Source organism: Ornithodoros turicata, chromosome 5, assembly GCF_037126465.1.
Source record: "Ornithodoros turicata isolate Travis chromosome 5, ASM3712646v1, whole genome shotgun sequence".
NCBI classification, from domain to species: domain Eukaryota; kingdom Metazoa; phylum Arthropoda; class Arachnida; order Ixodida; family Argasidae; genus Ornithodoros; species Ornithodoros turicata.
In genome coordinates this window covers 47,347,448-47,374,440 of record NC_088205.1, presented here as the reverse complement: position 1 = coordinate 47,374,440, position 26,993 = coordinate 47,347,448, and the positions used below count along the sequence as shown (strand labels likewise).

Genomic DNA, 26,993 nt, shown 5'->3' with positions numbered 1-26,993 from the left:
CTGGCTCCTCCATGTCTATGGTCTCTAGTTTGTGATATATTTTGTGTAGAATGAAATCAATGAAAATGAAAATGAAATACCTCTTACTACTTCAATGCCCCACATCGATATTAATTCACATGGCATTTCTAAAATAATCGAAAACATAAAACTGTCATCATCTGCTGGGCCAGACGGAATTAACTCCAAGATACAACACTAGACTAATGTCAAGTGAGATCCAGTGTTGCATATTGAAACAATCTCTTCATCTGTCCGCCCTGCCGAATGACTGGAACACAGCCATGGTCATCGCAGTACACAGGTGACAAGTCAGGTGACACGCAGCTTGCACAAAACTACCGTCCGATTTCTATTATCTCCATATCATGTAAAATTTTTGAGCATTTTATATACTCCAACATCATTAAATTTCTTGAACAAAATAATTTCTTCTACCCCTTGCAACATGGATTCAGGAAAAACTTCTCTTCTGAAACGCAGCTAGCTTGTTTTGTCCATGATATTCTTTTTCATGCGGATAACTCTAGAACGGACGCTGCATCCTTAGATATCCGAAAAGCATTCGACATGGTCCCACATAGCAAACTTCTATATAAACTCTCCATTCTAAATCGGGATTATCATGTTCTCCGGTGGATAGAAGCATTTCTTACAAAACAGTCGCTCTTCGTCTCGTGTAACAATTTCCACTCTCCCGAAATCCCAGTAACATCTGGCATACCGCAGAGCTCTGTTCTCGGACCTCTGCTGTTCCTCATCTATATCAATGACTTACATAGTGGCCTAACATCAACCGTCCGACTCTTCACAGACGATTGCATCGTTTATCGTAAAATCGCTTCTCCTCAGGGCCACTCAACATTACAAAATTACTTCACACTAATACAGGAATGGTGCGCAGTATGGCAAATGCCCTTGAACATCAACAAATGTAACATTGTCTCCTTCTCACGACAACGACTCTGCACCCTTCCCTCATTTCCTTACACAATCGATAACTTCATTCTGCCACGAGCATATCCTTACAAATATCTTGGCGGTCATCTTTCAGCAAACACGACATGGAATACACACATTGACTACATAATCTCGAACGCTAATCGCTCACTTTGCTTTATCCATCGAACATTGAAGCAGGCACCTCCTCTCTTAAAACATTTAGCATATCTCACTCTCACTCGCCCAAAACTGCAATACGTCTCCGCAATATGGGATCCCGCTCAAACAACCCTCATCGATAATCTTGGACGCATCCAAAGCAGGGCAATACGATTCATATTCAACAATTACTGCACCACAACTGCACTGAAAGCTGGTCTTAACCTTTCGACCCTAGCACATCGTCGCACCATTTCAAAGTTGTCCCTCTTTCACCCATTCTTCCATACCATTCCCACAGATCAATCGCTAATCGTTCGTGCCGATATATCCCCTGTCTAGACCTAATGATACTAATGAAATCACGCCTCTCCACTGTAACACAAACGCATTCTCGAAGTCATTCTTTTGTTCCACCATAGTAATTTGGAATGATCTCCCAGAACACATATAGCTACCACGAACGACCCCCAGTCATTTTTGAACATTATAAGCCCGCTACACTGATTTTTGTTTTGTTTTTGTTTTTCTCTTTTATTTGTTTGTGTCTTTTTCTCTTTTGTTTTCTCTTTTTTTAGATTCCTTGCAAAGTGTATTAAGTCTGTTCGTGTTGTAAGTCCTCTTTTCTTTTCTTTCTTTTTTTTCTCTCATCATGCAAATGTTCACTGTATTTTACTTGTATTTTATATGCTGTATTTACTCTTTTTCCACTGTAACTATATGTATGTAACTATACTGCAAATGTAACTGTTTATTCCCACCCCCCATGTAATGCCCGTAAGGGCCCTTGGGGTAATATAAATCAATAAATAAATATGACTAGTAGTATGTTTTGGATACGAAGTCATGTAAATACAGAACATCTGGAAAAGTGCATTTGTCTGAATCACACCACGTCGAGTTACCTGTGCTGCTGACATCACAAATAGTAGTTTTCTTCTTCAGAGGTAGCGCGTGTCTTCAGTTGAAGTCATCATCTTTCTTTCTGATGTTTTTTTTTTTTTAACGTCAATTTCTACGTCGATTATGTGATTAAGTGTTTACTCGAACGCTTCCACGACAGGACAAGCATGGCCCGGCTGAAGAACTCACGTGAAGGTCGACATAGCGTATCGCTGAGCTCGATCATGCCGCATATTAGCACACTCACGGGATAATATCACACGTACGACCAGAGCATGGGTTATTTTGCCGATCTCTGGTCACAGGTGTGCTGTTATCTGGTGACTGCTCTAATAGGTAACATGATGGAGGTCAGCTATACGCCATGTCGACCTTCACGTGAGTTCGTAGCTTGCGGCTGAGCTGACGCCTTATCAGATGATTGTGATCCTGAGTTCCGCGGCCCAAAATGCCCAGCTATGGCGACAAGTAATTAATTTTTAATTTAATAACACTCGTAATTTATTACGAAAAATAGACGCGCGCGATTGTGTAGCACTGCGTATGTTTAACTTTATTTGTTTCATTGTCTGTTCTTCCTTTTCTTTGTTTCGCGCACTTCCCTATAGCAGGCAATGTGCGCGACTGTTTTAAAAAGCAAAAAGAGAAATATAAAAACTTCCATGACCCCTAAGCCCAAAAAGCTCAGTTAGCAAGGCATATGCAACAGGGGGAAGATGCATACAGTCTGCTCTGAAGGGATGGCTCGTTGCACAAAGGGGAGGGAGAAAAGGGGGAGGGTGAAAGAGGGAGGGGAGATATTATGGTGGTATAGGAGGGGGAGGGGTGTGCCAACCCTCTTGCTCTGGGATTTGGGTAGTCCAAGGCGACTACCCATCACAGAAAACATGCGAGCATCCCTCAGTAGTCTTTATTAGGATGCTCCCTGTACTACGGTAACCGCCAGGACTATTGGCGGTGTCACCCCATATCTTGCTAGCTTCCGCGAATTCGAGAGTCCTACTTGCCTCTGAGTCAGAATGGAGGGTGAGGTGCCTCAACTTAATTCGATTACGCATAAGAACAACACTGAAGTGGGGAATTGGTTGGAGTATTAACTCACCACCAAGATAACGTCTGCGGTTTTAACTGCTTTTCGTTTGAGTCATTCGGCATAGGTCCATCGAAAGTCAAACTTGCGCAGTGAGATGGCAGTTTTCATCAATGTGAACCGTAAAGGTACGGATGAGCAGGTAAATGATCGACGCCGGAAGCAACGAAAAATTCTAATGTCAATAATATGGCACGCAGTACAATGCGTGCATGTTGTGATGGACCATCTATGTCAAAACCCCTTTAAGAATGATTGGTGGTCAATTGTAATTGTCACACAGATTAGCTCATTTTAGAGTGCCAATAATCCTCCATTGCGTTGATACACTGTTGACTGACACATTACGGACGGGAAAAGGAGCTTACACTCAGATATGCCTCTGAGAGTGACGACTTCTTATAGATGTGCTTCAACTCATGTGGAGATCGCTCGCACCAAAGCTTTCCGTCCTTCATAACTCCGACCTGCAGAAAAGTGCATTAATAGCTCACCTGTTTGCTGTAGGAAACACACTTACTAGCATGAATGAGCCAATGAGGAGATGAGTAAAATTCGCTCGTGAGCATGAGTGTGCAAACGAAGAGATGAACTTGAGCAAAACTCACTCGTGAGAATGCTCAGTCATGCTCAGTGTGGCGAATGAGGTGAGCATGCGTATGTGGTAGGATAGCATCTGTTGCGAAAGGTACACATACACATAAAGAGACGATGATGAGATGGTGCCAAAAGAGCGAAAATCACAATAGAATTCGTGTTGTGCGCCTTCGTTGACGTCTTCTCGTCTACTTGGATGAGACTTAACAAGGGGGCACTTCCTGTGCGAGGTACGCTAGCGTGCACATCATGTATTTGACCATGCCCACTGTAATTGTGTCACCTTCTACTCGCACAAGCGCCTGTCTACAAAAAAAGACTTGTAGCCAAATGAGGCAAACAATATTGAAGGAACCATGAAATGATTTCCGCGAAACAGTTGGAAATTCCCTTGGAAACCAAGCCCCAGGAAATTGACCGCCCTGCGGAAATATTCATGCTGGAAAGGGCACATTCGGACATTCTGTCACCAACCGTTGTGCGGGAAGCGACAACGAGGGACACCACCTTCACAGCGTGCGAGAAGCCGTAAGGCATGGGATCTCGCTCCCAATGGACGCATGTTTCATTCCATACAGAGCTCGTTCCCAGGATCTCAGCTTGCATGATGGATGCCTACTGTTTGGAGCCAGAGTGGTCATTCCCCAGGAGCTCCGCGCGGCGGTACTGCAAGTCCTACATGAAGGACACCCCGGAATTGAAAAGGCGAAGTCATGTGTGGTGGCCGGGACTGGACAACGACGTAGCCGAAACCGTTCGAGGTTGTAGCGTGTGCCAGCAACAGCAGAACATGCCTAGGCGCGTCGTGATGACTTCGTGGCCGTACCCAGAAAAGCCGTGGTCCAGACTCCACATCGACTTCGGAGGACCGTTCAAGGGACACTATTTCTTGGTGTTGGTCGATGCTTTTTCCAAGTGGGTTGAGGTCATACCAGTGACGTCATCATCGGCGACCACAACGATCGTGTGTTTACGCGACATCTTTGCGACGCATGGCCTGCCGGATACCTTGGTCTCAGACAACGGGCCGGCATTTGTGAGCAGTGAGTACAGTGCTTTCCTTAAGCGGAAAAACATCAGACAGCTGCTCATTCCACCATATCACCCTGCATCAAATGGCGCGGCGGAAAGGGTAGTACAGACGGTAAAGGCCAAGCTGAAGAAAATGTCTGTAACTCAAACATCGCCATGCCAGTACTGGACAGCTGTTTCGGCCTTCTTGGACCTCATCAGCAGTACGCAGGCAGGCAACGTTTGAGTTGATGGCGTCAGAAGGTCACGTAACACGTGATTCCTCCCGTCAGGGTGAGATAACTCACTCACTGAAAGCCCAGTGCAAAGCCAGTGAAGTATAATAGGAAAAAAAATAGCCGAAGCTCTTTGGCTGCACGTATAGCATATGTCTGTAACTCAAACATCGCCATGGCAGTACTGGACAGCTGTTTCGGCCTTCTTGGACCTCATCAGCAGTACGCAGGCAGGCAACGTTTGAGTGGATGGCGTCCACTCAAACGTTGCCTGCCTGCGTACTGCTGATGAGGTCCAAGAAGGCCGAAACAGCTGTCCAGTACTGGCATGGCGATGTTTGAGTTACAGACATATGCTATACGTGCAGCCAAAGAGCTTCGGCTATTTTTTTTCCTATTAAGCTGAAGAAAAGTACTACGGGGGACTTCAAGACGCAGGTCGCCAGGTTTTTGTTGCACTACCGCACCCAACCACATGCGGTTACTGGACGGACACCAGCCGAACTGCTCATGGGGAGGAAGCTAAAAAAAGGCGTTGGACTGTCTTCGCCCCGCCTTGCGGCAAAACGTGGCCTATCAGCAGCTGAAACAGAAGATATGGCACGATCAGCAGGCTAGGAATAGCCCAGAGTTGTTGCCAGGGGATACAGTCTATGCTCGGAATTTCAGACCAGGACCAAACTGGGTTCCAGGTGAAGTTTCCCACAGGGCAAGTTCGTCGTCTGTGAACCTGCGGCTCTCCGATGGTAGCACCTGGCATAGACATTCCGACTTCGTAAGGGAACCACAAAACAACAGCACTTCGCAGAATCCTCCTGGAAGTCCTGTCCGGGCGGCGCCATCCATGCCTGCGTCACCAACCGCGGACCTGATTCCCCCTCCTGCGGTACCTGCCGCGTTGAGTCCTGGGCGGGACAACGTCCGTCCACTCCCAGACGCAATTGCTAATGCTGGACCATCGCAAGCGGCTATGGCGGCACCATCACCGCCCGTTCTGCGGCGGTCTACTCGTCCACGACGACCAGTTGACCGGTATCAGCCGTAAAGACTGTTGGGTAGTTTTCATTTTGTGTTTGAACCTATCTATGTGTTAGGTATGGGGGGAAGGGATGTAATGTTGTGCGATGTGTTGCCACAGAAGAAATAAAAGAGGGCGCACGTGTGCAAGGCACGAGCGACGAAGTGATCCGGAGTTCGATGCCGGTAGCGCACGGTCCCAAGTTCTCTGAGCTGTTCTACAGTTCCTTACTCTTCGTTGCCGCCTCCTGGGACCGTTGCAGATCGTTACACTGACCCGTGGGAGTACTCGGCCGGAAACGGTTTTCATGATCCCTCACTATCATACACACATAGATTTTGTTCGTATTCAGCGCACCGGAGGCGCGGTTACCACGCAAAAAATAGCGGGACGTGACCGCAGGACACATCCCTTCGAAGCTGGCTTACGTCATCAACGTCCAGTCCTCTCAGCTAATTGTGAACGACCTGGAGCACACACCCCGCGGGACCACGTGGATGCATGGTTTCGGTTTGGACAACAACGACGTCGTCAGTAGAAATCAGTAGAAATACGACGAAACGCAAATTGTCAGTGATGGAGGAAGAGATTATGCGACGCACTCAGCGACTAAGAATTGTTCCGTACGCAGCAGCTCCCATTAAAACATATTTCAGGGTGATGTTTTGCAAGCTTGCTTGCAATTTTTTTAATTAGCTCGCAAAAGCCCGTCCACGAATCTGCAACATCTTCTGTGTATGATGTCACGGCCAACACGCCTCGCAGGCAGAGTTGTGCCTAACTCGTTACAAGTAACTCGTTACTTGGTAACGGTTACTTTTTTTGGTAACGAAGTAACGATTCAGTTACTTTTTAAAAAATGGTAATAGTAACGGAATCAGTTACAAAAATTGGTAACTCGTTACTGACGTTACTCGTTCCTTTTGTTCAGCGCGGGGGAGCACATTTCGGCACTCCGTGTGGCGCAATGCGTGGACATGCGTGACCCACGATCACGTGTGACTCAAAGTACTATTGCAGTCTCTCGTTGGATGTGATGACGTGCTGAATCGTGTTAAACGAAGGCCCTTGTCTTTTCTCTTGTTTCCGTAATCTCCGACCACCACTGCTTCCCAAGGATGGGTACCAATTGTGCTATGGCTACAAAAAACACGTTTCGACTTGTAGCCTTTTCTTGTCTTTGCTAAGCTTCTGAGAGCCCTAAATTATGACGCAGCCCCTCGTCTGTTTTTGGGAACCGTTGGTGATCGGTGGCACGAAAACCCGTGTCTTTTCTCGTGTTTGCATAACCTCCGATCACCCCCACCTCGGCAGCAGATGTCATCACACGAAAGAGAACGAAGATCACTGATGTAAATTTCGAGTATCAGCTTCTTGTGAAGTGCAATTTCTCATTAATAATGAGTTGAAGGCAAGTGACGGCATGTTTGTTGGCTCCTTTAACTATGCGGCGGTAACGAAAAAGTAACTCGTTACCTGTGAGTAACGAGAACTCGTTACTTTTGTATGTTGGTAACGAGTAACGTATTTAGTTACTTTTTTCTGAAGTAACGGGTAACGGTATTTAGTTCCTATTTTTTGGTAACGGGCACAAGTCTGCTCGCAGGCGGGTCGTAGCAGCCGCCGTTCACGGCCGTGGTTAATATAGAACGATTTTCAACTTCATGTTTCACAGGGTGAATACTTTAGTACAGAGAAACAAATTGAAAATGTTCGAGGCGGTAGATGGCAGTGTTAGCGTCGTCTCTCAACTTGGTGTTATGCAGCGATACAGTGTTTACTTATTTTTGATGCGCATGTGCATTATGTTGAGATTCGAAGAGGAATTGGACTGCGAGTATGCCGTGTTAATGTCGTCGTGATGATGATGATGATTGAAGTTTTTATGGCGCACAAGCAACTCAGGCCATAGTGAGGAATAGCAATGTCGTGGTGATTACCATGAAGTTGTAGAATCGTAGACCATGCCGTTTTATAACAAACACTGCGCACTTAGTGGCATTACAATAACTTACAACCGAGGCTCTCTCTATTTCCTCGATGAAGTGTGTTGTCACAAGTATTGTCGTATGTTCCGTGCGCTGAACATTGACGAAGTACCTCCATATCCTGCATACAGAAGACAAAATCCAAGAATTGTGAGATGAGATATTTCGGCGTGATGACATTAAAGAATTAACACACGGGCATAACACAGATGAACATAGCATTAGACAGCGGTGTGTCAAGTGCATCAAAATTGTTCCTTAGGTAGACTACATAGTGTTGGTATCATCACCTGGTGCAGGGCACAATACAACACTGAGTATGCTTAAAGGAACGGTAAAGTGAAATATGACCCCACTGTTTGTATGCGACCTGGTAGTGTTTGTCTGTGTGATGCTGCACACAGAGCGCTCAAAGCACGTTAATTATTACACAGCATAAATTAGAAAAATAAATCGGACGATAGGTAGCGCCCTGCAACAGCTATAAAAGTCATGATCGGAGTACTCCAGCCACGTGATACCTAAGTATTACACGATGAACTTATGACCGGTTACTAATTACTGATAAACAGTACTTTAAGAATCACAAGAATTACTGAGACAATTCTGAGAATATCGAAGAAGCAGTATCCCAAAATACTTTCAGCGCCCTCTCTTTGCTCTCCCAACCATATCGCACGGCGTGAATTGTGTCTGGCGAGGGTTCTGTATGTAAAAAGTTCATTTCCTGCTGAAATTGAACAGAACTTCACCTGAGAGGGATGCTAGGTATCTACTGTAATGTTCGGGGATCCAGCAAATGTGCTCTTTCGACAAGGGACGTTGTGTACCACAAGATTCCAACGGATAATGCGCGGAAATGTAAGTGGTTGCAAGCGCTTGGTCAAGACATTCGTGATCCATGCCGTATTTGTTCAACCCATAGCAGCGGACGGTCGAAAACGCCTCAAACGGGCCGCAGTCCCGACACCAGTGTTTCGCTTTGCGACGTCTGACAATGCAAACACCAGTGCACACGAGGTGTGTATTTACCGATACACAGGAATAATACATATATTATAGATATAGTTCATTTCAAATTCAAATTGATTTTTGTAATGCCTACGCTACGTAATGTACCAAACGGAACATCCCCCTTCCCCCCTTATTGAACAAGGGAGCCCCGAGCTCTTGCAGGAGAATGTGAGATAAATTGTGAGAGATAAATTGGAGAGGTGAGATAAATTGTGAGAGACAAAATGCAGAGGTGAGATAAATTGTGTGCGAGATACTGACTGTATTCTTCATTTATATCAGCGACACAGGCTTCCATCCTGACTGACAAGAAAGTGGTAATCGAAAGTAAAAGCATGATTTACCGTCAACACCTCTCAACCTTTCTCCAGTGATGATTTCAACACCTATTGTCCATATACCCTCATGCTCACAGGTGGGACAAGTGCTTGTTTTGTTTAAAATTTGAACTTCTGCATTCCTTGCAGGTGCTTGATATGATATCTTCACCACTGGTGGCAGTACCTGATGAGTCATTCCGGGAATCTGAAGACGACAGTTTTCAATGGTACATAGCCTGCTTATACAATTCGCAGATACTAAATACCCTTCTAATTTGTAGTGTTCTGCCCTCTGCTTCACCAGACCAGAAATAGTACGTCAAATTAAGAGCTCCACTATTAGAACTGCTCGAGAGTTCGAGGACTTGAGTAGTACTGTTAGGTTGAGAAACTACGGCAATGAGAAACGCCGGCACCCCAGCCAGGGCTGCGCCACCGTCGTGTCTGGTCCGTTCGCGAATTTTTTAACGCGGCCCGTGTGCGGAGGGTTGTCCGCGCGATTATAACATGCATAGACATGCAAAGAAGAGTCATACACAAAAACCACAAGTTGAAATATATTTATTAAAGCCAATAGTGCTGGGAACTGTGCCAATTATAATGCCAATTGTGATGCCAATCAGGTGAAGGAGAAAAACCCAGCCGAAAAACCTTCACCACCTGTAACAGAAGAAATAAAAACACAGGACAGTACACGTAAAGAATATACATAATGTATTCGCTATATCCAGTCCTTAGATTCTGAAAGAAAACATAATATCAACATTCATCACATTGCTTACCAATTGTTCAATTACGGAGCCCCGCACCAATGACCTGAACGATGACTTATTATATGAACTACATTCGCATTCAATAATACGTTCAATACTGCGGCCGCACTGGATAATCTGAAAGAGACACATTTTAATATTGCCACGAATCATCTTCGAGAAACTTCCAGGTCAGGCACGAAACGGTACATCTCATCCCGGTGCATGCTGAAGAAGAAGAAAGAAGCTTCCAGACACATCGCCTGCTGCGCGTGCTGTTTCTAGACTTTTCGGCGCGACGCTTAAATGCTTGTGCGCTCCAGGCTGGAGCATTCATTCATTCATTCTTTGGACTCAGTTGTGTTCAGAGAGCTATCACTCTTGTGCTTTTGCTAACAAGTAGTCTAATAAACCGTTTGCTGTTTATTCGACGACTCGCCGGCCCATTTCGCTTCGTGACAATATCAACAATCATACTTCCATTATAGCAACAATAATCTGAAACAGAATCTCATTTAATATTCTACTTTCAATAATACATACAATACTGAGGCCACATTGGACAATCTGAAAAAGGTACATTTTAATATCAACAACCATACTTGAATCCATGGAAGACCATGGCACATGAATGACACAAGAGGAAATAAAATCTATAACACTACATTTAATCAAAGAAGATATTGCTACAATACGACTACAATCAAAATTACAAGTTGTATTATAAAAAGTCTGAGACGTGACCAACATCATTGCGATTGCGGGATTATAACTACAAGTGCCGATAGATGTATGTAATTAATTGTGAACAGCAGAGACCCTGGAAGACCATGGGACACGAACGACAAGAACGACACGAACACAAGAGGAAATAAAATCTATAACACCACATTTAATCAAAGAAGATATTGCTACAATACGACTACAATCAAATTACAAGTTGCATTATAAAAAGTCTGAGACGTGACCAACATCATTGCGATTGCGGGATTATAACTACAAGTGCCGATAGATGTATGTAATTAATTGTGAACAGCAGAGACCCTGGAAGACCATGGGACACGGACGACAAGAACGACACGAACACAAGAGGAAATAATCTTTTTTTAAATAAAACAAATTTAATTACATCAATTTTTGTAATATCTTGAAAGTTCTATATAGATGAACCTGGGGCTATACTCGTTCTTCCAGCAAACAGGGCGCTCTCGAGGTCAGATAAGATAATACAAAAGCGATATATTTTATTGTGCAGCGCAAATAGATGCCGATATTATTCGTGGGGATCACTATCTTTTCGTATCCTTTCCTTGAAACGGAAGTCTTTCGTCAAAGTGGATGACATACCCCCGGTTGCACCAACGACGCTTTACGCAGAACCGAGCTCGCAGAGCTAGTTGAGCTCGGTTCCAGTTTCTGAGCGTTGCACCAAACGCGCTCCACACTAGTGCCGCCCTCAAACTGGTATCAAACCTCCACTCTGCGGAACCAGTGGAGTGCAGCTGCAGCTTCCACAGTTTCGCCACGAAAACCACCGCCCCCCTTGACCACGTGATCATCCGTAACGAATCACGACAAAGTAGCCGGAAAACGGCGCCAAAATGCGCGCGCTGGCTGATCGAACTGCGCATGTGCACCGCGTGCCCTCTCCACACCCTCTCACTCGAATTCTCTCTCCCTCCCCCCTGTTCCGAGCTCTTCGCCAGGCCATCTGCTAATATTATCGAGAAGCAGAAAATGAAGATCCGGAAGACGAAGGAATTCACATGTACAAATTTATTGACACGGTAAACATATAAGCAAGAAGCAACATTTGAATGCAAGTAAATCTACACGATTATTACAGAATACTGCAGAATAAATAAAGAATAAATAGTGCCGAGCAACAGAAAGTGTGACTATCATATATTATACAATCCTTAAGGGAACCTATTAGGTTTGGACAAAGTAGATATTATTACACACATACATAGCACGTGATGAGTCGCAGAAGCCATCCGCTTCATCCCAGCACAACTGTAGAATTTTCAGGTGACAGGGGCCACATGCTCGCGGATCGCAAGGCAACGAACAGCTGTCGGCGTCTGAATGAAAGAAAAAAGAAAAGGAACCTGTTAATGATATGGTAAACCCGAGCACAGGCAACGTTGCTGAATACGCTATGTAAGACATGCTATCGTTACGCACCGAATGACAAAATTCGAGGAGCCCGGCGTACGCGATGCACGCTGTTTTCCTTTTCATGCACACCATTCTATTAAACATCAGACACATTCAAATAGCGCAACAAAACGCAACAAGTAACGCCATGCATAATCATCTACCAGATCATGACTAATAACCGGCAGAAAGCGATGTAATACGGGACGCGTGTATACGCGGGACGCGTAAGGCGTACCTCCATGCACACAATTAGGCGACAGTATTAAACGTCTGATCACTGACATGCATCATACGTTTGTCTGCTTACCTTTCATTCAGGCGTTCGACCATGGATCGAACATCTTCGAAATCCACGAAACGAAATCACCGTCTGCTCACATACGTACGTAGACGCCCGCTACACAACGGTCAGACGGGTCGGCGCCTCGGAGAAACGAACGCGGGAGAATCCACCGGTTAAATGAGCCTCAGCCAATCATGATCGAGAAAGGTCACGTGGGGGACCGGAGCCAATGGAAAGTAAATAGCCGGAATTTGGCGGGAAATGACAGCGGCGACACTATTTTCGCGGCGGCGAAACCCGCTTACTGTGCCTCCTCTGGCGGAACCGCCCTCGTCGGCGGCTCGGGGCACGGCACAGGGGTGACACAAACCCGCCATTGTTGTAACTACCCTCAAGCGGGTGCTTTTGGCAAAACTGCCATCTTGTCCTGGTCGCACGTCATAGAAAACGTCATTTTGAGGTCATGTGACTTTGTTTACATGTCGTTTTGCCGCTTACCGACAAGGCCGTTCCAAGATGGCGCCCAGGTTGGAATCATGCGCTGTTTGCTCTGAGAGGATTCCCAGTAAGCAACAGTCCCTGCGTTGTTCCGAATGTGCACTGTGTTTTCATGTAACATGTTTAAACCTTCTGAGCACCGAATATGAAGAACTGTCCGCCGGTAACGCACCATATGTCTGCGAAACTTGCTCTACATCGGCTTCCGACGTTAGGGTTAAGAATCCCCCGACCCCGAAAGGTTCTGCCGCTGATGACGATCTTCGCACCTTGCTGTTGGATCTACAAAAACAGGTGTCTTTCCTGACCGATGAAGTGATCTCCCTGCGCGAAGAGAATCGCACGCTCAAGAAAGCTATGACTGAAGGATTCGCGGCGACCACTATACAGCTGAACGGTGTCCGGCGTGAAATCGGCAAGCTGCCCCCGGCAATGCAAGTCACCTTACCTCAAGGGAGTTCAGTGCCTTCCTCTAAACCACCGAAGTTGATGTCGAGACAACCCGCCGCATCTGAGGACCGTCGAGTCCTGCCCGAAGCCAGTGCTTCAGCCTGGAACGACGATTTCGGTCGCCCGCAGCATTTTCCGCCATTGAGGCCTCCTTCAGTGCCGTCTATTCCTCCTGTCGGCCATTTTTCTGTACATCCCAATATGACCCGCCAACGTGAAAGGAAGGAGGTCACACTGGGGAAGGCCACCGCCTCGCTACTCAAGGCCGCGTCCCCAGCCAGCGCACACAAAGGTAAAGCGGTCTTTGTCACCCGTCTGTGCCCGTCGACTAGTCCTGAAGACGTCGCGTCCTACTTGCGAGACAGTGTAGGTGTAGTGTCTCCCGTGTGCACCAAGTTGATTACCCGCAGCCCGGCCTATGCGTCATTCCACGTTACTTGCAGTGACGCCGACATCATGAAGTTGCTAGATGAGAACGTCTGGCCAAGCGACTGTCTATTCCGTGAATTTTCTGGCGTTCTCCGACCTACCATGATTCAAGCGGCTCCCCGCGATGATGCAGCCACATCCCCTCAACACGATGCAGTACCTGTATAACGATAGTAATAATGTGTTTGACTGCACCGTATATTATCAGAATGTCCGCGGCCTTCGTACGAAAAACGTTGAGTGCCTCCACAATGTCATTGATCTTGATTTTGATGTCCTTTGTTTGACTGAGACGTGGCTGTGGCCAGGCATACCAAGTTCCTCGTGTTTTCCAGAATATTACACTGTCTTTAGGTCCGACCGTTGTGAGACGCAAGCCCAAAGGGGTGGCGGTTCGCTTATTGCTGTGCGGTCCCGTTATAGCTGTCGCCGTCGTTCCGATCTTGAGCTAGTGCCCGATTGTGTTTGGGTTGAGCTCATCCTCAGTGGCAATGACCGGATACTAATAGGCGTGCACTACTTTCACCCTGGATTTAGCCCAGATGCCCTTGAAAGGTACTTCCTACTTCTGGGAGAAAAATTAATTCGACTGCAATGTAAAATATTAATTTTGGGTGACTTCAATGCTCCTGGTGTCGACTTTATTAGCAATAACGTAACAGCGAATAGCTCCTGCTCAGTCCGTTTCTGCCATTCACTTCTTGACTTCGCTCACTTTCATCAGCTCGTGCAACTGAATAATGTCCCTAACAAGGACGGTTACACGCTGGACTTATGTTTTTCAAACTTCAGTGCCTCTGTCGAGCGCGCGCTCTCGCCTATCGTTCCTATTGATGGTTATCATCCCCCTCTGTCCATTGTACTCCCACACGTACGGGCCGATGTCACGCGTCCCCAGTCCTCCAGGTTGGCTCTCAATAGAGGCGACTATGTCGGCCTCTATCATCATCTTGATTCATGTGATTTCTCGTCTGTACTTAGCTGTTCTGACCCCAACGACGCCGTATCTCGCTTTACCGAAATTTTTGTTGACAGCATTACTGAGTATGTTCCGCAGTATACACCTGGTCGTTCAAAGTATCCACACTGGTTTTCCCCTGAATCGCGTCGCTATCTCAGTAAGAAAAAGTATTTTCACAGGAGGTATAAAAAACATGGGAACGCGGCTGACTACGAACAATTTGTTACTTTTCGCGCACGTTTCAAAAACGCCGTTGTGCACGACCGCAGGTTGCACTTGAGCACCGTCGAAGCGAATGTAAATGATAATCCTCGTAACTTCTGGAAGTGGCACAAACTTCAGAAACGCGGTCCGGTCATGTCGCCTTCTCTCAGTGACGGTCACGCCTTGTATTCTGACCCTCCAACCGTTGCAAAGATGTTTGCTGCGCAGTTTAGTTCGGTGTACGACGGTACCAGTAACACTACTGCTTCCGCTGATTTCAAGACCGCACCGTACACTGATGATTTGCCCACATTTGTTATCACTGAGAGTGATGTAAGCGACGCGATCCGCAGGTTGAAACCCACAACAACACCCGGCCCCGATGGAATTCCAGCTGTTTTTCTGAAAGCTTACTCTGATATTGTTACACCTGTACTATCGTTTATTTATAACTTGTCACTGAGATGCAATAATTTCCCTAGTCACTGGAAGTCATCCGTTGTGATTCCTATCCACAAGTCAGGAGACCTGCACATTGCGACCAACTACAGACCGATCAGTATTCTATGTGCGCCTTCCAAAGCGTTTGAGCACATCATATATACGCACTTGTCGTCGTTCTTCAAACGCAAGCTCGTTGACTCTCAACATGGCTTCATGACAGGCAGATCTACGGTAACAAATTTGGTATCCTTCATGTCCTCTGTTGCCCCTGTCGTCAGTGCTCGCGGTCAGATTGATGTTGTCTACTTCGATGTATCAAAAGCTTTCGATTTAATGAGTCACGGCGTCCTACTAGATAAGCTACGTACATCCGGTGTTTCTGACCCGCTTGTTGCATTCTTCGAGTCATACCTAAGTCAACGTTCCTGTTCTGTTTTTGTCTCGGGCGCGTACTCAGATGCATATGTCCCCACATCTGGGGTTCCTCAGGGATCCAACCTAGGTCCCCTGCTTTTTAATATTTTTGTGAATGACATGTCATCCTGCCTCAAACATTCTACTCTACTTCAGTATGCGGATGATTTCAAATTAATGAAAGTGATCTCTTCGGTTTCCGACTGCTTACAGCTACAGGCAGATATATCCAATATACTGTCATGGTGCAGTGCCAACGGTCTCAAAATTAACAGCGCAAAGACGAAGGTTGTCTCGTTCACACGCAAGACAAATATCTCAGTGTTTCGATACTTCTCCGACATTGAAATATGTCGTGTTGACAGTATCCGAGATTTAGGAGTTATTTTTGATGCCAAACTGCTATTCCATGAACATGTCACAGCGGTCCGTTCTTCCGCTCTTCGCACGCTGGGCCTCCTGTCATATACATGCAAGGAGTTTCAGACTCCTGCTGTCTTCGTTAAACTATACAAGTCCTATGTTCTTCCTAGGCTTGAATATGCCTCTGTTGCTTGGAACGCACTTTCAGGTACTGATACAAAGCGTCTTGAGGCTGTACAAAAACGAGCGCTCCATATCATACACAATGGCTTTTTACGAAAAAAGTTATTGTATGACTATGACACACTACTGCAATATTTTCACCTTCACCCACTGGCCACACGTCGCTCTATCGCCGACGCCCTATTTCTGTACAAATGTGTCCATGCCCGTGTTGATTCGCCACTCCTGCTGAGCCTCCTAAACTTTTGTATTCCTCGCGCGGCTTTTCGTAATCCACCAGTCTTCTACGTTAAACGCTTCTGCCCCAGCGATCCGATTACCCGAAGCCAAATTCTTCTGAACTCGCTTCCCCCCACATGTGATATTTTCCACACCTCAAGCGCATCCCTTAAACGCGACGTTATTTCTTTCCTTCAGCAGTGAATTTTCAATCGTGATATTCTTTCCTTTGTTTTGTACAGTATATAGTCTCATTCCATCTTATTACTTATGTGCTGCGCGTAATCTATGTATTGTAGTTTTGTTGCTGATATTTCATTGCATGTACTGCGTGGTATACTTGTCTGTAAATATGTGAGTACGTATGCCTGTTATGTTTGTAATGTACCTCTGCTAGTATCCCACTGTATATGTATCATATATATGTCTGTACATAATTATTTGTGCGTTTATGTCTGTATTGTATCCACTGTGAGTTATGTGTATTGTGTGCGCCAACACCATGGCCTTAGCGGCCGTTCCTGGGCACTAATAAAAATTATTATTATTATTATTATTATTATTATTTCCGCCGTCATAACACCAAGAGATGACCGTATTTTGCCAGCGTAAACTATGCGGTGCTTCTTCCGCAACAGGGTAGCCCATTTCACCTTAGTTTAAGTACATCGCATCGGCTCGCGCGGTAAGTCTTAACGCACGGTCGTCATCACATCTTTGGAAGTTGTCAACAATACGAGGCTTTATGTGTAAAATTGCGCGTTTTACTGCGAGATTATCGGATAAAAATAATTACCGTGGTCGAAAAACATCCAACACGTCGTCCAGAAACAACAACCGCATTGTTTACAAACGGGTTGACCGCCGATCACGGGTGCCGCCATCTTTAAGGTCACGTGTGCCTTGACGTTTGCTGTGACGTGCGACCAGGACCTGTCCAGGATGCATTGCGTTCACCCAGCACGCTTTCGTCTACGGAGCAATACATTGGATGCCACCCCTGTGGGGCACGGTGTAAGAAGAGAGACGTGTCCGAACGGCCGATACTCGGAAGGAGCAGCCGATGTCGAAGATGTGTTCGTTGTTCGGGGAGGCGCCGCGAGGGGCAGTACCCGTCTTGTGGGCCTTCTTTTCCTCCTACGTCTATGGTGATGGCTGCGTCCGCAACTGCTGGTGGAACTTTTGACGCCAAAAAATGGTCGGAAAGCGCTTTGCCCCGGGCTGCCGAACCGGTTACAAGTCCTGCAGGGACAAAGTATCGTTGTTTTCTGTCCCAACAGACCCTGATCGGTTGAACGCGTGGCGACGGGCAATACCGCGGAAAGTGTTGGGCGTGTGTTGTGTGGGTGTGTGTTGGGCGCCAAGGACAAAGTGTGTGAGCTGCACTTCGAGGAGCGTTACATTGTCAAAACTTGGACAGCCGTTCACGACGGAGTTTGTTCACGGAGTGTTTGTGAGAACTACTTTCTGTTGCCTCTACGTATGCGCAGTGAACATTGTGCTGAATGTTACTTCTTGTCAACACGTTTTTGCGAGAGCAACTTCACTTTATTTTTTTGCAGTGAGTACCTTACTTAATTTTATTGCCATTCAACGTGCTTTCTGAGAGCAAGTTTGTGTTACCTTTATGTACGTGCACTGAGTGTCTGACGTAATTTGACCTGTTGTCAGCGTGCGTTTAGCACAGCAGCCCTGCGTTTCCTCTGTCCGGAAGTAATGAACACTGCTTAGTTTTGCTCCCCTCCAAAAGCGATTATCACAGCAACATTGTATTTGCCATGTCCATGTGCAATAAATTGTCTCCATTGCTTTCCCAAAACGACGTATGCGACGAATACGAATTTATTTACTCGGGAGGCGTCGATGATGGCGCCGACATTCGAGCACATAGTTCTCCGCAGCAACAACTCACACGTCTCTCAAAGCTGTCGAGGAAAAGAAAGCGACAAGCGGATAGGAATTCGATCGTTGTGCTATACTCAAACTACGAAGGGTGACCGTGCAGGTATGTCCTTTGACGTGCAAGGTGTTTCGTATGAGTTGCTTCTGACAGGGAACGATAACCATTAGAGATCGATGAAAACTCGTGCGCAGGTCAGACGGAAGTCACCGTCAAAGCAGACATGAATTCCGTTGTTGCCCATGTCCATGTGCAATAAACATGTATTGGATTTCTGAGAATGGCTTAGGTTGTGCATGTTCCTTTCCACGGGAGGCCGTCTGAGGCAGTCACCATTCTCCTGAAGCAATGACGCCGTCGAGGTTCGAGTGCATAACCACTTGTAGAAACGATTCATACGCCGTAGAACTACAGTTCTATTCGTAATCCGTCCTCCATAAGTGCATTACGAAAAGTTGACATGAGTTTGCCAACAACCTGTGCGCTGAATCAGTATCTTCTCCACGATCGGCAGCATGAGAATCGCACGTATCCGGCCCTCAACCGCGCAGCGCCTCTGGCGTCATTGTGGCGAACAACGAACACAATTTCGAAAGCCGGAGGAGCTCCGTCCAGACACCTCTCTCTCTTCTTACACCGTGGCTCTGGGCGAGGAGCCTCGCTCATGCCGTCAGCTGTTTCCTCGATTATTTGTTGAAATATTCGTGCGGAGGCGTCAACAAATGGATTTCTGTCATTACTACGAGGAAGAATAGTGTCGACGGTTCTTCTGTTGATACAGTTGCATCTGACAATAAGGATGGGCGGATTTTCAAGTCCTCGGAACGGTTTCGTGTAAGCGGCCATGTTGACTGTTGTGAGGTGCCTGTGTGTGTGTGCGCGCGCTCAAGTTTTATGAGCACAGATTGTGTAAAATAATGCCGCAGATGTGGTAGCTAAACATATGTGAACAGCCGTGTTGGCTGCCTGTGTTCGTATGTAAATGTGGTGGTTTACGAAGTGCTGTACACGGGCCAGCTCATCGATACAAGTGAAATACGTCAGTGCACGGTTCATAAATGCTGTGATTTGGGCCAGGATGAGAAAAGTGGCAACGGAACGATCTCTGCGTCGGCAGTGTTTGCCCAAACGTACGGTAGCCCTTGCTAAATTAACTTTTGTCGCGTAATTAGTGTTTAATTACTCTGACACTGGCTTTTGCTTTCGAAAGTTGTTCACTTCTGTAACCCGGGATTCTTCGCAGACGATGTTACACAGACAGACGAATGCAGACCAACAGCGATATATTGTACAGACCTCATGTAATAAATAGCTGTGGTCTTCCACACTTGCTGCCTGGACGTTTTTCTTTTTGTAATGTAGAAACGAAATTTGCATCAATCGCGGTCTCTTTGATGCTGTCGAATTAGCTTCAGCTGCGATTGCAGACGACAAAACAGTTGGAGGTCGTCTTGCGACTTCTTGTTTGTCAACCAAATGACGGCACTTTTGTCTGGGTTCTTGTCCTGAGGACAGCGATATTCAAGATCTACAGGACCACCTTCTTCTGCCAAGGGAAGCAATGCCAAGGCAGATGTGCCCACGAGATTACCCATTTAGCAGGTTGGATGATGAGGCATTTAGGCAAAGACTCTGCTTGACGAAAACTGCGACTCTGCACGTTCTTGGACTGTTTGAGGCACAACTTTCACACGCAAGCAACAGAAACAACCCAGTGTTGCCACTCAACCAACTGTTGATAACGCTGTGCTTCTATGCAACAGGCGCATTTCAGGCTGTTCTTGGGGACCTTTCTTTGATTCATAAGTCTACAGCATGCCGCATTGTTAAGAAAGTGTCACGTGTACTGGTATATCTCTGTCAAAGGACGTGATTAAATTTCCCACAACAGCAACAGAGCCGGCTACCACCACGGAATAATTCTATAACATATCAAACTTATGACACTCTATGACATCCAACACCCAGGCACCATGAGAAGATCTCGGTTTTTCTTCAAAGCCTGGAGCATATTACCTCTCTGTCTATACGGCCAAAGCACTGCGCATGCTTTATCACTCAAAGGGTTGGGGGCTATATTCCTTTTCCTTCCTCAAGCAAACAGGGCGCTCTTGAGGTCAGATAGGATAGTACAAAGGCGATATATTTTATTGTGTAGCGCAAATAGTTGCCGATATTATTCGTGGGGATCACTATCTTTTCGCATCCTTTCCTTGAAACGGAAGTCTTTCGTCAAAGTGGATGACGTAGTCGGCTAAGTTTGTACAGAGGTGATATTTTTATTGAACACGTAGAGAAAGTCCAAATTATAAAATGATAGCAACAATACTCAATCAAAAACAATGAGAAACAAATTTAATTACATTAATTTTGTAATATCTTGAAAGTTCTATATAGATGAACCTGGGGCTATATTGCTTCTTCCAGCTAACAGGGCGCTCTCGAGGTCAGATAAGATAGTACAAATCCGATATATTTTATTGTGCAGCGCAAATAGATGCAGATATTATTCGTGGGAATCACTATCTTTTCGTATCATTTCCTTGAAACGGAAGTCTTTCGTCAAAGCGGATGACATGGTCGGCTAAGTTTGTACAGAGGTAATATTTTTTATTGAACATGTAGAGAAAGTCCAAATTATTAAATGATAGCAACAATACTCAATCAATCAAAAACGAGAAACAAATTTAATTACATCAATTTTTGTAATATCTCGCAACAGAAAGTTCTATATAGATGAACCACACAGAAAATCAAATGTGAAACACAGCTGAGAAATATGAGGCATTCCCAATTCAAAGACTATTTTTACTGATGTCAATCGAGTGATCAATTGAAACAAATACAAGACAATAATTATTTCAGGCAGTAACTTTCTAAGCAAGCGAGAAATATTTAAAAGTTTTCCTATAGAGGAAATCGACAGACACAATTAATACATCATGCATACATAATGCCCAACTCATAGAATATCAATCGAACCTGAAACGAAGTCAAAACAATAATTAATTCAGACGAATGATTTCTAAGCAACCAGCGTGCATACACGACAGAATATGAATAGAAACTTGTCATTTCAATGAATAAACAAGATCAACTAGTGGGCTCAAGCGATAAAGTGAGTGATGGGTGAAAGCCGACGACCCCAACACCAACATCAAGTCATGGAAGGGAGGGTTCTAGCATGGTCTTGTACATAGAATCATTGAAAGCACACATTTTTTTCTTACTCATCACATCTTTTTGTAAATCAATATCCATAATTCTCATGGCAGGTGGATATTAATAACATTCTAAAAACAAATTTAATCAATAAAATGAGCATAGATATGCTTTTAATTAAGTGTAGACGCGCACTTGAAAACAGAAGAGACAATTGCTCTACATTGAAGAGACGGATTCGCTTGCGCGAACCAACCAACAACAACAACAACAGATGGACAGATTTTGTACTCGCTACCATAAGTTATGGGAAGATGTAATAGAAAACTACTTCGAAAAAGAAGAGCCGCGAAACGATTCCATTATCGCTGCATTTCAATACGTCCTAGACATGGTCGTATTCGGAGATATGGGACAAACTAAAAAATTGAAGGTGCAAGAATTTATATGCCGCATCTACAATACTTATAAAAATATCTGCACATCAACGTCGGAAGGGTCACTGGGATTGATGGCGGAGTTTTTGAGGTTTGCTAACAAAGAATTGAAATACACTAGACCAGAAGAAATTGTAATCATTGCAATTGGCATTGCATTTATCAGGAAAGCAGTGAGATCAAATTATCAGATACAAGCGGTCTATATCGCACGATTCATTACGGATTTGTTGAAATTACACATATCTGAGATAGAAAGTACATAAAATCTTATCTCATGACATGTTCAACTACCACGGCAACGCAATTATTTTCTTCTACCAGTTCTTGCAACGATGTCGAATGAGCAGAAGTTCAATATTGTCGTGCAAGGTCTGATGTATCATCACTTATTGAAACTGAACGAATATATCAACTGCAGTGGACCACCGGACGATTTTCATCTAATACTGTCTTGTACGCCATTCAGGAATCTTCATACAAAGAAAGGAAACACCAATAAGAGATTGTGCAAGTTCATCGCAACAAAGTGCAAGTTGCTGAAGCGATACAAATGCGGCGACAACGTATCGATTGCATTAAGCAACGCTGGATTCAAGCGACCGATAATACGACATCATTATGTAATACATTCTGAATTCATCAATGAAGACAACAAACGAAAACTTCAGAGATTGGAATAGGACAATTGTAATTTATCGGAATAAACAAGAATATAACTGAAAGAATAAATGTAATCTTTGTCATCATTATAATGAATTCTACGCATCACAATGAAAAACACTTTGCATTTAGCATGGCTATAGACTGAGAACATTGATCGCTAAGGAAACGAATATTCCACACTGTGTGTAAGAATTCTCACATGGAATCAGAGCTGACCATCAAATAGGTTTTACCCGACTACACTCTGTACAAGCTCAACACCCGAAGGATACAATTGCCAGAGAAGGATCGGTCATTGAATCTATTATCAAATGCCGCGATGCAAATGCGGGATTTTACAAGCATGATGTGCAGGCGAAGTTATTTCTTATTTAGATTTCATATACGTTTGTGTGCCGTGCGTTACGAAGATTACGTGATTAGAAATGTAGACTTCGCCTGCACATCATGCTTGTAAAATTCTCCATTTGCATCGCGGCATTTGATAATAGATTCCTTTCAACATATATTGTCAAAATATGTTATAGACATACTTTGAATTATACATTTGTCGTTTGCTCATGCATAAGAGGGTAGTCCAACTGTTTGAGAAATATACATGCTTTGTGGAATCTTATTCATGAAATATTATAAGTTTTGACAAACGATTAGAGATCCTTTTTTGTAATCATAGACTGATGTATCATGCCTCTAAATTTCAATGACCGATCCTTCTCTGGCAATTCTATCCTTCGGGTGTTGAGCTTGTACAGAGTGTAGTCGGGTAAAACCTATTTGATGGTCAGCTCTGATTCCATGTGATAATTCTTACACACAGTGTGGAATATTCGTTTCCTTAGCGATCAATGTTCTCAGTCTATAGCCATGCTAAATGCAAAGTGTTTTTCATTGTGATGCGTAGAATTCATTATAATGATGACAAAGATTACATTTATTCTTTCAGTTATATTCTTGTTTATTCCGATAAATTACAATTGTCCTATTCCAATCTCTGAAGTTTTCGTTTGTTGCCTTCATTGATGAATTCAGAATGTATTACATAATGATGTCCTATTATCGGTCGCTTGAATCCAGCGTTGATTAATGCAATCGATACGTTGTCGCCGCATTTGTATCGCTTCAGCAACTTGCACTTTGTTGCGATGAACTTGCACAATCTCTTATTGATGTTTCCTTTCTTTGTATGAAGATTCCTGAATGGCGTACAAGACAGTATTACATGAAAATCATCCGGTGGTCCACTGCAGTTGTTATATTCGTTGAGTTCCAATAAGTGATGATACATCAGACCTTGCACGACAATATTGAACTTCTGCTCATTCGACATCGTGTCAAGAACTGGTAGAAGAAAATAATTGCGTTGCCGTGGTAGTTGATCATGTCATGTGATAAGATTTTATGTACTTTCCATCTCAGATATGCGTAATTTCAACAAATCCGTAATGAATCGTGCGATATAGACCGCTTGTACCTGATAATTTGATCTCACTGCTTTCTTGATGAATGCAATGCCCATAGCAATGATTACAATTACATCTGGTCTAGTGTATTTCAGTTCTTCGTTAGCAAACCTCAAAAACTCCGCCATCAATCCCAGTGACCCTTGCGACGTTGATGTGCAGATATTTTTATAAGTATTGTAGATGCAGCATATAAATTCTTGCACCTTCAATTCTGTAGTTTGCCCCATATCTCCGAATACGACCATGTCTAGGACGTATTGAAATGCAGCGATAATATAATCGTTTCGCGGCTCTTCTTTTTCGAAGCAGTTTTTATTACATCTTCCCATAACTTATGGTAGCGAGTACAAAATCTGTCCAACTGTTGTTGTTGTTGTTGGTTGGTTGGTTCGCGCAAGCGAATCCATCTCTTCGATGTAGAGCAATTGTCTCTTCTGTTTTCAAGTGCGCGTCTACACTTAATTAAAAGCATATCTAGGCTCATTTTATTGATTAAATTTGTTTTTAGAATGTTATTAATATCCACCTGCCATGAGAATTATGGATATTGATTTACAAAAAGATGTGATGAGTAAGAAAAAAATGTGTGCTTTCAATGATTCTATGTACAAGACCATGCGAGAACCCTCCCTTCCATGACTTGATGTTGGTGTTGGGGTCGTCGGCTTTCACCCATCACTCACTTTATAGCTTGAGCCCACTAGTTGATCTTGTTTATTCATTGAAATGACAAGTTTCTATTCATATTCTGTCGTGTATGCACGCTGGTTGCTTAGAAATCATTCGTCTGAATTAATTATTGTTTTGACTTCGTTTCAGGTTCGATTGATATTCTATGAGTTGGGCATTATGTATGCATGATGTATTAATTGTGTCTGTCGATTTCCTCTATAGGAAAACTTTTAAATATTTCTCGCATGCTTAGAAAGTTACTGCCTGAAATAATTATTGTCTTGTATTTGTTTCAATTGATCACTCGATTGACATCAGTAAAAATAATCTTTGAGTTGGGAATGCCTCATATTTCTCACCTGTGTTTCACATTTGATTTTTCTGTGTGGTTCATCTATATAGAACTTTCTGTTGCAAGATATTACAAAAATTGATGTAATTAGATTTGTTTCTCGTTTTTGATTGATTGAGTATTGTTGCTATCATTTAATAATTTGGACTTTTTCTACATGTTAAATAAAAAAATATTGCCTCTGTACAAACTTAGCCGACTATGTCATCCACTTTGACGAAAGACTTCCGTTTCAAGGAAAGGATACGAAAAGGTAGTGATCCCCACGAATAATATCGACATCTATTTGCGCTGCACAATAAAATATATCGTCTTTGTACTATCTTATCTGACCTCGAGAGCGCCCTGTTTGCTGGAAGGAATATAGCTCCAGGTTCATCTATATAGAACTTTCAATACATTAAAAAAATTGATGGAATTAAATTTTTTTCTCGTTTTTGATTGATTGAGTATTGTTGCTATCATTTAATAATTCGGACTTTCTCTACATGTTCAATATAAAAAAAATATTGCATCTCTACAAACTTAGCCGACTATGTCATCCACTTTGACGAAAGACTTCCGTTTCAAGGAAAGGATACGAAAAGATAGTGATCCCCACGAATAATATCGGCATCTATTTGCGCTGCACAATAAAATATATCGCCTTTGTACTATGTTATTTGACCTCGAGAGCGCACTGTTCGCTGGAAGGAATATAGCCCAGGTTCATCTATATAGAACTTGATATTACAAAATTGATGTAATTAAATTTGTTTCTCATTGTTTTTGATTGAGTATATTGTTGCTAATAATTTGGACTTTCTCTACATGTTCAATAAAAATATTACCAGTGTACAAACTTAGCCGACTATGTCATCCACTTTGACGAAAGACTTCCGTTTCAAGAAAAGGATGCGAAAAGATAGTGATCTGTTGATCCATGCGTTCGTTAGAATGAAAATTGTATGGTGTTCGACTAGATTAAGTCACGAAGATGATTTTATGATGGTTCAATGATAAATTATTTCCTCTGTTGCTGTTTACGTGGCACCGCTTAGAGTGTTCCTGTGTTCTTCAGCGTTAAGTCTGTGCTATTCACAGTATTATGTTCGTCATGTTTCTTGTTTTCATAGATTGCTATTGCATGTATCTGTTGTTTACGTGTTGGCTAGGAGTTGCAGGTTTGGCTCTCTATTAATACTAGCTGTTGATTGCGATGTTTCTCATTATTTCCTTATGTCGATGCTATTCACTTAATAAGAAATTGATTAATTAAATTTGCGTATTGTTGGAATAATCGACTTATCTTCCCTATTGCGCCCGAAATGTTCGTAACTGTCACGAAACAGGCGTACGCCTCCCATCTTCAACAAATCAGTGCAGATATTATTAGAGCAAGTTGTTGGCTAGGAGCGTGCTATGGGGTGAAGTTCATTTTTTTTACATATTTTCTGTGTTGGATTCATGAAACAAAGTAAGGTTTGTAGTATCTGTAAGAACGAAAATTGTATGGTGTTCGATTAGATTAAGTCACGAGTATGATTTTATGATATTTAAAATGATAGATTATTCTCCTCTGTTGTTTGGTTATCTTCTTTGATTAAATGTGGTGTTATAGATTTTATTTCCTCTTGTGTTCGTGTCGTTCGTGTCCCATGGTCTTTCAGGGTCTCTGCTGTTCACAATTAATTACATACATCTATCGGCACTTGTAGTTA

General features: G+C 43.8%; 1 protein-coding gene across 2 annotated transcripts in view; it reads right to left on the bottom strand.

Annotated features, from left to right (window-relative positions):
- The window catches only part of LOC135394429 (ABC transporter G family member 20-like), a 383,626-nt gene that overhangs the window by 122,096 nt on the left and 234,537 nt on the right, over positions 1-26,993 (bottom strand). For both annotated transcript variants that reach the window (XM_064625169.1, XM_064625170.1), the window contains exons 6-7: positions 7,972-8,065; positions 3,463-3,561 (exon numbers count right to left, since the gene is read on the bottom strand). In XM_064625169.1, the coding sequence (XP_064481239.1) occupies positions 3,463-3,561; positions 7,972-8,065 (193 nt within the window). The remainder of the gene's footprint in view (positions 1-3,462; positions 3,562-7,971; positions 8,066-26,993) is intronic.